This window comes from Sordaria macrospora, chromosome 7 (assembly GCF_033870435.1).
Source record: "Sordaria macrospora chromosome 7, complete sequence".
Classification (NCBI taxonomy): domain Eukaryota; kingdom Fungi; phylum Ascomycota; class Sordariomycetes; order Sordariales; family Sordariaceae; genus Sordaria; species Sordaria macrospora.
The window spans coordinates 154,021-166,542 of record NC_089377.1 but is presented as its reverse complement, the minus strand read 5'-3'; the positions used below and the strand labels follow the sequence as shown (position 1 = coordinate 166,542).

Genomic DNA, 12,522 nt, shown 5'->3' with positions numbered 1-12,522 from the left:
TCCTTTGTTCTTTGTTCCATTTGTCTCGCCCAGTACCACTGTTCGTCGAAACAAGGCTATTGTGTCGAGAGTACGAGCCCCGTCTGTAAAAAGATATCACCAACACAAGGGTATTGTACAGAAGCAACAACTCAACTCTTGTAATTGTCCTGGGGGGTTCCTTGCATCGAGAAAAGATATATGAATGCTGAAGACAGACCCGGTCAAACATGAATTCTTCTCTCTCTATTGCATCCGCATCAGACTCACGCCCACAACCTGACACAAACCAAGACAGCAACCAGCACTTACATACAATAAACAGATACTCAGTGCTCCAGCCACGAGTATCACCCCACAAACCACCAACAAGCAGCCATGTGTTTCCAAATCCCCTTCACCCCCGCCGTCTGCCGCACCTGCAGCTCCGCCAAGCCCATCCCAGACGAACAAACTCTTTGCGCCACTGCCCAAGAGCTCGGCATTGAGTTTGAGGATGATTATGTTAATAAGTGCCCGAATGGGGTGAGAACTATCACTGTTCAGCAGAAGGCGGATAAGGAGTTGGAGAGGGGGGTTGTTTGTTTAGTTTGTGGTAAGCACTAAACATCCTATGGCTCTCTTTTGGTCCTGAAGGGCACACCAGATGATAAGAGTTTCACTTTGATGGGTGATACTGTTTTCAAGGATAACGCGCGCTAACGAAGGGGGCGGAGTGTAGTTTTTATTGACTTGATTTGATAAGGTAGCAATTACTCATAGTTTTGAATACAGATATCTTTTTGGAACCTAACTGGGTTCTCTTGTACGTGATATTCTTGTTTTCATCGTGTTCACAGCTGTCAAAGCCCGAATGAAGTACCTCCAAGAGGGAGTGATGTCGCTGAGGGTCATGACGTGGAGTGTCACGAGAGAGCATTGGCTGGCTGGCCCGCTAATCCTCCTTAATGGTTGGGACTGTCCATTGACCCTCCTCGCCGGCTCCCCCAGCAGGACAATATCAAATGGTACTTCCACTCACCTCCTGTCCAACTCAGCCACCAATCATGTTGTGGTACGGAGCGCTATTCACTCGTTAAACTCTCTTGGGGGTTTTTTTTTTCCCCAGTACCAAGGTTAGGTAGTAGGGTCCAACATAATGCACTAGCAAGATCACTGGCCTTCTGAAAAAAATACCTGGGGGTACAGGCCTACCATTTCGGTCGTCACTCCCGCATTGTATCGCACCTTCCTGGTGGGCTTCACTTGGACATCAGTCTTCATTCCTTCCGTTTGAGGTTCGACACTCGCATTTCTCCTCGCCTCTTCCTGTCTTTCTCCTTCTCAGCTTCAACCCTTATCTCCTTTTCAATCTCACCCAACCAGAAAAGGCCCCTTCTCCTTCATCGCTCGAGATCGCCTGTCGTCAAATTTGGCCTGTCTACTTGACGCGTCAACAAGCTGACCCAGCTTGATTTGAACAATCTAATCCAAGTCTCTGAGTTTAGGATTCTGTTTCTTTCAGCTACAACGAACCCTTATCTCGTTTTCACCTAGTCATAATATTACCTCTCCTTCATCACGATGTGCCTGCCTCACGTCTAACCTCCTCATCCTTCATCAGTCTCCCTCGCTTTGATATAACTTCATCTGTCGCCTGCAGTCATCCAACATCACGTCGCGTCAGACTTGAAAACGTTTTCCCAGGTTTATTCAAGATCATTTCACTGTTCGATCTCGCAAGCTCAGGTCGTTCAAACATTCTCCCATTTCAAGATGTCTCAAGGGACTCAAACGTGCCCGCGGCACTGAGGCTCTCGCTACCCTCGCCTGTTGTTGTTGTTGTTGTTGTTGTTGTTGAGTTAGAGATGAGTATCATGGAAGATAATGATATGACCCAGATAAAAACATAAAAATAAAAATAAAAACATGAACAAAGAACAACATGAAAAAAGAAAAGAAAAATCTGGAAAAAAGAATTGTCGGAAGAAACATCTTCTGATGGTACAGCACACAACTTGGACAGGAAAAAAAAAAGAACATTGGTGTGTGGTGGTGGCTACCTCTAGGTCATGGACCTGCCGTTGGCACGCTGCTGCTTGCGCAGGCAATTCTGGTGAGCTTTCTTTCCATCCTTCCAGTAGTATTGGAAACAGTGTTGGGCCGCGTTTACGCTATGGGCAACACATGATTCACATTGGCAGTAGGCCTCGGTTTGCCCTCGGATTAATGGTTTTGGTGGACAATTAGGGCACTGCTCTTAATTTTGTATGCTAGACTCACCGGTGCGGCACGTCTCATGCCCTACGGGAGGCGGAAGTAGACGTTAAAAATAACAACAACAACAACAACAACAAAAAAAAGTAGTACTGGAAAGGTGTAATTTTCAGTTGTGGCGGCACTAACAGCGTGAGCCCTAGGGTGTTAGTGCTAATTACTCTTTTACGTGATCTTTTGGTGCAGGAAAGTTGGTGCGGTAACAGTCTCAGCTATGTAGGTGGTGCGTGCGGAGTTCTATGTCTATGGGGTTCCTCCACGAAAGAGCACTAACACCACCTAGACCCTAGTTCTACACGCACATTTGCAGGACCAAGCTGCGATCAGTATAGAAAGGACTTGAGGAACAGGGAGGGAGACCTTGAAGATCCATGCATTCTTCTGTATTGAAGAATAGTTACGCGGTTTCAACCGGTTCTCCTTATCCAAAAGTGCTGACTGATGTGAGAAGGGAGTCTTCCCGGCCGCAGCGAAAACACCAAGTGCACGTGCCACGGCAACGTTGAATGGCGTTCCATCCCGCTAGAAGACAACGCAGACCACAAGCAGCACCACGTCTCAAAATAGTGATTCCTCAATATAGAAAATCGCATAAGCGAGCCCAAGTTACATTACTGCCTGGTTGAAGTTATGTTTGAAGAGCACGGAGTTTGGCACCTCAGTGAGATGGGTGCGCATGGCCGGCCTGCATTTGAGAACGGCGGCTCTTAATACGACAGAACAGCACCCTACCATTCTCAGTTCCACAATCAACGTTCGTGAAGATCGGCCATTCCTTCTCTCATATATCCCTTCGTTTTCTTGTGAGGTTCTTCAATGATTTAAGTGCAAGTCAACTATGGGGGGTCCCATGGATTTAACTAAGAGACGTAGTGTTCGTGTGGCGCGATGTGGTGTGCACAATTTTTGGCATTTGGACCTTTGAAAACGGGAAGAATCAGATCTCAGTTACCCGCTTACCTATCAAATGAGGAGATAAAGGAAAATTGACAGTAGAGTCAATATCAATACGCTTGAAACTGTCATCAAGACCATTCGTTTTATCATCTAAGCGAAGTTGGTGGGTTAACGTCTTCCTGTTACGCGATGAAATGAACGTAACCAATAGTAGCAGGACTGACGTTAAGATGTTAATACTACAGGGAGTCAGCTGAAACCTCACACAATGATCACAAGTAACTGTGCAAGATATAGTAGGTAGGCGATTGATTCTCTAGATCGAACTGACGCCGGAGGCGATAGCGAGGTGTGGTCTTCTTATACAGTTGTGGCATGAGGCTTGTCCGTGAGGGCCAAGCCTTGCCCCTGTCACGGCTGCCTTGGTGAGGCGGATCTACCATGATCTATGTCGAACCATAGCACTTCCATTTCGACGGTCCAAATGTAGAAAGTTGCAAAGAGTTCTACTAGTACACCTTGACTCGCCCATGACAAATTTGATGACCCCAAGTCCACAACTCAAGATACCAATTAGGGCCGGAGCACCACGAAAACCGGCAACTTTATCGAATTTGATACCAAGTAAGCTTAAGCTTATTGTCAATCTAAGGAGTCCTGGTGTTTTTGAGGTAATCAATTTAGTCAGTTGTTCTTAGTCTCCCGTATCACTATGGTAAGGAGTTCGTCCCGAGTGTCATTAATTTTATCCTGGGCGAGCTTGACACTACACGACAGACCACCTTTTGCCAAGACTGCACAGGCGAATGAGGCCGGGGATGGAAGACCCGTTTTGTAATTTCAGGAACAATATAAGGGTTAGGGTTAGTCTTGAAAGGGAGAGAGGAAGACACGGTCTGAGCTTCTGAAATGATCCCCTCTGCTCTTCCACGATTTCACCCCACTCTTCGTGACATTCACTTCAACATCACCAAGTAATCACTTGCTTGGAAATCGCGCCTATCATTTGCGACACTCAACTTGAAATTGTCTACCTTTACTTTCAGCATCTTACTGGACGCGTCAACCTCCTCCTCATTATTTCTCCTCACTTTAATTTAATCAACCCAAAAACCTTCTTTTCGTAACGGAAAACCCGCCAGCGCGACAGGAAGCTTACCCAGCTTGTTTGGAATATATAAACATACAACTCATCAACCATCTTCGCCAAACTCACTCCCTCATCAAATCTCTCTCCGCCTCTGGCACTCAACGAAAATGCCGGCCATTTCGTTGCACACTGTCCCGATGGACATTCAGCTCAACATTCTGGGATACGTCGATCCCATCTCCCTAATCAACCTGGCCCAAACCTGCCAGACTCTCCGGACCATCATCCACCCAACACGCGTCAACCTCCTCCAGCGCCTCCTCGCTCTTGAGCTGCTTCCCGAATATGGCGGTATCGTGCCGCTCATCAGAGGCAGGGATAACCAGATCATCCCCCCCGTCGGCTCCAGTGACTGGGAGTCCAACAGGTATGCCTGCGGAGGCTGCCTCAAACTCCTGCCGCACCAAAGGTTCGACAACCACAACATCCTGCGGCTCAACCTCCGCAAGCCCCCTCCCGGCAGCAGAGAGGCTACCCGCCTAGCTGAATGGTGGTTTCTCAACGGGTGGGAAGACGATGTGAGGGGGAGGATCATCCAACACCGGGTATATGCCCGTGTTTCAGAAGAGGTCAGGTCACTTGCCGACGTCCGAAGGCAACACTACGAGGCCACCCACCCAGACGACGAAATGCCTCACAACGGCGTCAATCAGTTCCTTTGGGCCGCGGACGAGCAGGCCGAGGCCATAGCAGCCAACGACCGGACTGCTTACGACGCCGAGCTCCTCCTTTGCGGTCTTCGCCGGCACAACCGTCGGTGCAACGAATGCCGCTTTCTTCGGGGCGACTGGGGCCATCTTAGCCCAGCGAACAACCCCGGCAACGCCCTCCCTCCCTTGCCAGTGGCTACAGGGCGCAAGCTGCCCTTCTACAATCTCTTCGACAGGTGCTTCCCAACCTTCTTCAACCCTGTCCCCCTCTCCGAAACGGGGCGCCGCTTCACCGCGTTCGGTAACCAGCGAAACAAGGTGTACGTATGGATGATGTGCACCGTTCGCTGCAGAGGTTGCTCAAAGTGGCAAGATGCGTCACAGTTTCGCCTGCCCATCGCGGCGTACAAGACTGAGGATATGCTGGTGAGGGAGCTAGGGCAGTATTCGGTGTGGGATGCCGAGTTGGGAGATCTGAGGGAGCCCAAGTGCAATCGGTGCTTCTTGAGGGACCATGGCATGGCGGCATTCAGACGCCATATCGTACGCTTCGCGAGGTCGCTGCTGCTGGATGCCCTCAACAGGGTCAAGTACCAAGTCCTGTTCGGGTGGGGCAAGCTTCTCGAAGACTTCCGCCCTGGAGGAGACTTTGCAAGCTGGGCCGAGTACGGCGCGCCGATTGTCTCCAGCTTCCCAATCCAAGAAGACGACCTCTTGACAGTACCCTACCTCACCACCTGGCAGATCGATGATCTCTACCACCGCTTCGCCCGCTTCAAGATCTTCGTCAAGCACATGTACCAGGGCTTGCGACCAATGCGGCAGTCTATCTTGGATAGTCGCTCCAACGAAGAGGTCATGACCAACGTGATGACCTCGTGGTTCCGTATTTGGTACGGTGACTATTACCTGTACGAAGGGATGTACCGGAGGTTGAAGAACCTGTTGGAATGGATTGAGCAGCATGAGCAGGACGTGGTGCAGTATGCGTTGGGGGTTGACCCGTTGAGACTGGAGAGGTATGATTGGGACGCGGAGGCGGAGGAGGGCGAGATCATTTCTTGAAGTGATGGTGCCTAGTGGTACGACCAGCCGGTGAAGGGATTTTATCGTTTCGCCCATGGAGACGGTTCCCGGTGTCATCTTTTTCGCTAGCTTTTACCGACTTGCTAGCTGTTTTCTTTGTTCCCTATTCTCTCTTCTGTCGGTCTCGGTTCTCTTCGTTTCTGGTATGACGACAGTTAGTACCTGTTATCTCGTCGATCTTTGGGATTCCCAGGCTCAGCACCCTCTGCTTGCAAGGCAAGCCGTTAGCATGGAGCGCGGTGGTAGAGGTTTCTACGTATCTCTGACGGCGCCAACCTCTGTTGTCGGAGTACTCATCAACTGCTCAAATACCGTTTCATTACAGGCTTCTCTTCATCTCCTAATTGTCTCACTGTCTTCCCGTGAATCCCTTCCAACTACCCTATCCTATCAAACCGTCCAAAATCACCACTTCTTATCCGTCTTGATCTTAACCGGCAAATGCAACAACCTCAACCCCTTCTCATTCTCCCCCGGCAACTTCCCCGCCCTGATATTAACCTGCAAACTCTGATGCAACAGCCTCGGCGCCGCCAAGCTGCGATCCCTCTCCTGCCTAGCCTTCACAAACTCCTCCTCCGTAATCCCATCCCGCAAATGCTTATTCCTCTCCCTATGCTCCCTGACAGTCAGGCACGGCACTGGCTCCTTCCTGTCTTCAGGCGGATAATCATGGCCCGTCCAGATCTTGGCTTCCTCCGGTAAACTCTGCAGCAGTTTTCGACCGGAGTGGTAAAGGTCGTGAGCACTCCCGCCGGGGAAATCACAACGCGCGGTGCCGATGTCTGCGTTGAAGAGCGAGTCGCCACAGAAAACGTTGTTGCCGATGCGGTAGCCTAGGTGATCGGGTGTGTGCCCGGGGAGATGGATGGCTTGGGCTGAGAGGGTGCCGATGTGGAAGATCTCGTCGTCGTCGAACAAGTGGCCGAAGACGGACTTGACCTCCTCCTCTGGGACGCCGTACCGCTTGCTGAACAGGTTCTGCACCGTCCCAATCCTTTTGCCAATACCAATGGGGGGTTTGTGTTCCTCCCCTTGGATCTCGGTTAACCGTTTTTGGAGGTAGGAAGAAGCGGATAGGTGGTCGGCGTGGGCGTGGGTTTCCAAGATCCAGGCGATTTTGTAGCCTTTTGAGCGTATGACGGAGAGTAAAGAGTCGGCGGAGGTGGTAGAGATGGAGTTATCCAGGGGTGAATAGTCGAGGACGGGGTCGATTATGGCTGCAAAGGAGGTGAGGGGGTCGGCGACGAGGTATTGGAATGTGCAGGTTACGGGCTCGAAGATGGGGGTTATTGTTGGTTCTGGTGGTGCGGTGCTGTAAAGGCGGAAGGAAGATGATGGTTGGAAGGGGTTTATGCGATTGAGAAGTGCCCCTTTTGCTTGTTGTGGTGGTGATGAGCGAGATCGATGAGATTGGTGGATTGATCTCCTTTGCAACGTTGATGTTGAAGATGTTGAGCTGAGAGATCTTGTGGCGATTTTATGTTGTGATGCACTCCTCGGGAGCGATGTTGTGAGATGTCGGATGTGATAAAGACACGGAGTGCAAGTGTTGCTGGTCAAGAGACCCGCGGTCGTTTGACAGACCTCCGCGAAATATGGTTGTAAAGCCGTCATTATGAAAGTTGTGATGTGATAGTTGGAAGTGTAAAAATTGATGTTGGTACAGTAAAGGATCAAAAACAGTTGCATGACGTGAGCTTAAACACCACGGATCTTACGGACAGATATATCACAACACTGACACACAATCACGACCGAGTCCCGGGGCCGGGCCGGGTCCATGTGTCGACGCTCGGGGATGAACGCCACCGAGTCAATCAATCGCCGACATGTTCGGTTCAGGATCAAGGCAATGACACATGTGACATGGAATGGCCTCAAACCCGCTCAATCAGCTGCACAGACGTACGACCGAACCACGAGCTTTTCCCGACTCCGTTCCGGAAAGGAACGGGACGATATTCAGGATGAGCATGTTTCCCATCATCTATGGCCGTCCAAGGTTCGAATGCAAGATGGGATGAGGTCAAGGAACAAAAGAAAACCCCTGAACGGAAGTGGCATGATGTTTCTAGAGGGTGGTCCGTGCTCGCACGCTCCAACCGCCGTCGACCAGGGCTCCCAGCAAATTTTGCGTGCCGCGCCGACAACCGGCCCCGGATCCCGTCAAAGCGGACCCCACTCCGCGGCTATCGGGCATGGGGGACCGGGATGTTGACTCGACTCAGGGAAACATATGAGAGGTCGACGATGAGGTGATCGGTTCAGCTCAGATTGAGACTTGTTACAAAACTATCGTCTTACGCACTCGTTTGGAGATTTTCATCTTATCTTGTTCAGTCCTTTTTTTCGAGAGTTCATTAATTCATTGAAGGCAGTAGTCTCACGACGCTCGTTTTCACCTTGCAAGTCGCAACAACAACAACCAGACAACAACATAACATCAGCTCATCTCCGATAGCGGATTTAGCTTCATCAAGATGAGCAGCTCACTCATCACCAAGTCGGCCCTCACGGCAGCCACCCGCGCTGCTCCCCGTACTGCGGCCGCCGCTCTCGCCATCCCTCTTCTCCGTCGCGGCTTCGCCTCCGCCTCTGCTGTCCCCGTCACCGGCACCTCCCGCTCGCACCGCATCGTGGTAGTAGGCGGCGGCGCAGCCGGCCTCTCCATCTCCCACCAGCTCCTTCGCACCGGCAAGTTCTCTCCCGAAGAAATCGCCGTCATCGACCCTGCTCAGTACCACCACTACCAGCCCGGCTGGACGCTCGTCGGCGGCGGTCTCAAAGACCCTTTATCTTTGCGCCGCGACGAGGCTTCCCTTATCAACCCCAAGCTCAAGTTCTACAACCAGGCTGTTTCCCAGCTTTCCCCCGAGACCGACTCCGTTACTCTTGCCAATGGTGACAAGATCGGCTACGAGCACCTGATCGTCGTTCCAGGAATCGAAATTACTTACGACAAAATCAAGGGATTGCCCGAAGCGCTCGCTGACCCTTCCGCTCCTGTCTCAACTATCTACGGCGCGCACACTGCCAGCAAGGTCTTTCCCACTATCGAGAAGCTCAAGCGCGGCCAGGCAATCTTCACCCAGCCCGCTGGCGTAGTCAAGTGCGCCGGTGCGCCCCAAAAAGTGATGTGGATGGCACTGGACCACTGGAAGAAAGCCGGTCTTTACAACCCCTCCAACCCTTCCTCCGGCGCGATCCAAATTGCTTTCGCGACTGCCTTGCCGGTCATGTTCGGCGTGCCCAAGTACGCTGCGCGCCTAGAGGAGTTGCGCAAGCAGCGCGGCGTGGAGGGACTGTTCGGGCACGACCTGGTGGAAGTAAACGGTACCAAGGCAATCTTTGCGAAGGGTGACGAGAAGGTCACGCGCGACTTCGACCTCTTGCACGTGGTCCCCAAGATGGGCCCCTACGGCTTCGTCAAGAACAGCGCCGTCGCTGACTCTGCGGGCTTCGTGGACGTAAACCAGGCTACCACCCAATCGAACAAGTTCAAGAACGTCTGGTCGGCCGGCGACGCCTCAAGCTTGCCTACCTCCAAGACCGCAGCGGCTGTTACTGCGCAAGCGCCCGTTCTTGTGGAGAATTTGTTGAGGAGTCTGGAGGGCAAGAAGCCTGATGCGGAATATGATGGGTATACCTCGTGTCCGCTGGTGACGGAGTATGGCAAGGTCATGTTGGCCGAGTTCAAGTATGCGGGCGTGCCCAAGGAGACGTTTGGTGGACTTCCCGTCGTTGGGGGTGTGTTGGATCAGGGAACGCCTAGGAGGATGTTTTATTATTTGAAGAAGGACTTCTTCCCGTGGGTTTATTATAATGCTATGGTTAAGGGCACTTGGGCGGGGCCCAAGGGGTGGAAGTTTTAGATGGCTGAGGACGGGGATGGGAAATACTGGAGTTGGGATAGACGGATGGATTGGTTGGATGGATTGGACGGGTTCGGAAAAGGAATTCTGGCGATTAAAGGGATCGATAAAGTACAGTAATGATACCTCTTGTTTTTTTTGTTGTTTAGCTTGCGTGGCGACGCGGTTACATGCAAGGCCGTGGTGAGGTTTCTCGTGTGTTCTGAGAACCTAACTGCGCACTAACAATTTCACTAATACCGTCCGGTACATGAATGTTAGTATCGCGATAGTCGTAAATACGCTAACCTCCGTTTCGCTCGTCGGCCACCACTCGACGCCCTTTTATCGACGAAACATCGTATCGACAGGGGTGGGCCAGGACGGAGATGAATTGACTCACTTGTATATAAGAACAGCGTCACGTCTCTACTGACCACGGCACGGCATCTCCAAACAATAAAACCTACCTGTTCGAATATCGTCACAGCAACAGCATCACTCAAAAGCCCAAATCACCCAAAACAAAATGGCCTCCCCAACCATCCCTACAGCAACAACCATCACCGACGAGAAGGTCGCCGTCCTCAACACCAACGCCATCAGCAGTACCTCCCAACTCCCCAGTCCTCCTCCCCGGGGCCAGGGCCGCATCAACGCCGACATAACCATCGCTCCCGCCCAGCTGGCCGACGACGAGATCTTCGTCAACAGCTTAACCAACCTCATCAACGAGATCTACACCGACGCCGAGCGCGGTTTCTGGTCCATCGACCCTTTCACCCGCACCAACCCCGACGAGGTCCGCTCCTTCATCACCAGCGGCACCTTAGCCGTCGCATGGACACCTGGCACCTCGCGGTATTACATTGAGTATTTGTTGGGTTGCGGAAGGGTGAAACTACTCAGTCCGGAACCAGATACCCGGGCTACTGCCCATTCCAACCCTGATCCTGATACCCAAATCGGGCAGTTTGGGTGTTTAATCTGTCGTCCTGAGTATCGGGGCTCTGGTGTAGGTAGGGATCTGTTGAAGTTTGCGGAGAGTTGGGCGAAGGAAAAGGGGGCGAAGAAGATGCAGGTTGAGCTGGTGGTTGGTGATGGGTGGGATCATGAGGAAAAGGTCAAGTTGGCGGGGTGGTATGAGAGGGCTGGGTACAGGAATGTGAAGGAGGTTGATTTGGAGCAGGGGATTCCCGAGTTGGGGCCGTTGTTGGCGAAGAAGGCCAAGTATAGGGTTTATCACAAGGAGCTGTGATTTGGGATCTGAAAGACAAGAGTGATGATGGAAGGAGTGAGAGAGGTTTCGAAGATGGATGAACAGCGATAAGATAACAAGCATCAATAAACGGTCAATCTTCCCGGCAGGCAATGTAATCAGGAGTTCATTATCGATAAGCAGTCAAGCTGTACTCCCGGCAGGCAAAGCGGTAAGCAGTCCTAGATGACCGCATCGTGACGTCACAGATTCGTCCATGATTCTCAGGTACAATGCTCCTTCCCTCCGGCTCGTTTCTTCTTCCTGGCTGTCATCCACATTTTAGGATCTTTCTCTCCATTCTCATCCCTCCCTACCCACAGCCCCAGGTATCACAGAATCATCTCTGAAATCCAGGGGATCAAAATCGACCATCACCCCCTTTTCACTACTACAACCACACCTAACCACCATAATAATAACACCCACGACAACCCCAAAGATGTCCTCCTCCGACAAAAAACCCGACAAGCACACCACCTCGACTCAATACAGCAACCTCCGAGAAAACATCCCCACCCCCTCCCTCGCTTGCCACGACCCTTCCAACCCCGGCATCCCGGGCTCCCCCAAAACCGCCCTCTCCTCCACCCTCGAAACCGGCGCCTCCCTCTCCCAAGACTTCGCCCCCGTCAAGTCCATCTGCGCGCACCTCAACGCCTTCCACGTGTACGCCTCGGACCCGTCCCGCATCGTCGAAACCAACCACTACTGCGCGCACCTAACGGAAGACGTACGCCAATGTATTCTCTACGACAGCCCCAACCCGGGGGCCCGCATCTTGGGTATAGAATACATGATTACACCCAAGTTATACGAAACCCTACCGCAGGAGGAGAGAAGGTACTGGCATACGCATGTATTCGAGGTGAAGAGCGGGATGTTGATCATGCCGAAGCCGACGGGGGTGATGCCGCAGGCGGTGTGGGAGAAGGCGGAACGGACGGAGATGGAGCAGGTTGTTACGCTTTATGGGAAAATCTATCATTTGTGGCAGGTGGATAGGGGGGATAAGTTGCCGATGGGGGAGCCGCAGCTTATGACCAGTTTTACGGAGGAGGGCCAGTTTAAGGATATGGAGAAGGTGTTGGATGAAAGGGATAAGAGGTTTCCGGGGGCGGATTGGAGGGCTAAGAGGGAGAGTAGGAAGGATATTGAGGTGCCCGAGATGCATCCTGGTAAGTTTTCAGAGTTTTCCTTTTCTGGTGTTGGTGGTGGTGATATAGATGTGTTGTGGCCCATTTTCAAATCTCTCGGATGTACGCTAACTTTTGGCGGCGACAACGATAGATGCGGATTGGACTTGGAAGAAAGACAAGCAACAGCAACAATGAACAACAAGCAAACCGTACCTAGATTGTAATACATAATCTACCTTTCGATTCTTACAAG

The 12,522-nt window shown here is 51.7% G+C and overlaps 6 protein-coding genes across 6 annotated transcripts; 5 read left to right on the top strand and 1 right to left on the bottom strand.

Annotated features, from left to right (window-relative positions):
• Window positions 1-357: 357 nt before the first annotated feature.
• On the top strand, window positions 358-585 carry SMAC4_14046 (uncharacterized protein; the record flags this gene model as incomplete). The annotated part of the gene is made up of 1 exon (XM_066091753.1): window positions 358-585. One exon carries the CDS (start codon window positions 358-360, stop codon window positions 583-585), a length of 228 nt encoding a protein of 75 aa, XP_065947647.1.
• Window positions 586-4,389: 3,804 nt separating this feature from the next.
• Window positions 4,390-5,997, top strand: SMAC4_07749 (uncharacterized protein; the record flags this gene model as incomplete). Its single annotated transcript, XM_003346046.1, has 1 exon — window positions 4,390-5,997. The coding sequence occupies one exon, from the start codon at window positions 4,390-4,392 to the stop codon at window positions 5,995-5,997; it is 1,608 nt and encodes a 535-aa protein (XP_003346094.1).
• Window positions 5,998-6,372: 375 nt separating this feature from the next.
• SMAC4_07748 (uncharacterized protein) lies at window positions 6,373-7,708 on the bottom strand. The gene has a single exon (XM_066090683.1). The coding sequence runs from the start codon at window positions 7,633-7,635 to the stop codon at window positions 6,424-6,426; it is 1,212 nt and encodes a 403-aa protein (XP_065947646.1). The 5' UTR covers window positions 7,636-7,708; the 3' UTR covers window positions 6,373-6,423.
• Window positions 7,709-8,370: 662 nt separating this feature from the next.
• On the top strand, window positions 8,371-9,954 carry SMAC4_07747 (uncharacterized protein). The gene has a single exon (XM_003346044.2). It carries the CDS (start codon window positions 8,502-8,504, stop codon window positions 9,891-9,893), a length of 1,392 nt encoding a protein of 463 aa, XP_003346092.1. The 5' UTR covers window positions 8,371-8,501; the 3' UTR covers window positions 9,894-9,954.
• A 267-nt stretch (window positions 9,955-10,221) lies between these two features.
• SMAC4_12920 (uncharacterized protein) lies at window positions 10,222-11,198 on the top strand. The gene has a single exon (XM_066091158.1). It carries the CDS (start codon window positions 10,402-10,404, stop codon window positions 11,128-11,130), a length of 729 nt encoding a protein of 242 aa, XP_065947645.1. The 5' UTR covers window positions 10,222-10,401; the 3' UTR covers window positions 11,131-11,198.
• A 374-nt stretch (window positions 11,199-11,572) lies between these two features.
• Window positions 11,573-12,498, top strand: SMAC4_07746 (uncharacterized protein; the record flags this gene model as incomplete). The annotated part of the gene is made up of 2 exons (XM_003346043.2): window positions 11,573-12,308; window positions 12,421-12,498. 2 exons carry the CDS (start codon window positions 11,573-11,575, stop codon window positions 12,462-12,464), a joined length of 780 nt encoding a protein of 259 aa, XP_003346091.2. The 3' UTR covers window positions 12,465-12,498.
• Between the last annotated feature and the right edge of the window lie 24 nt (window positions 12,499-12,522).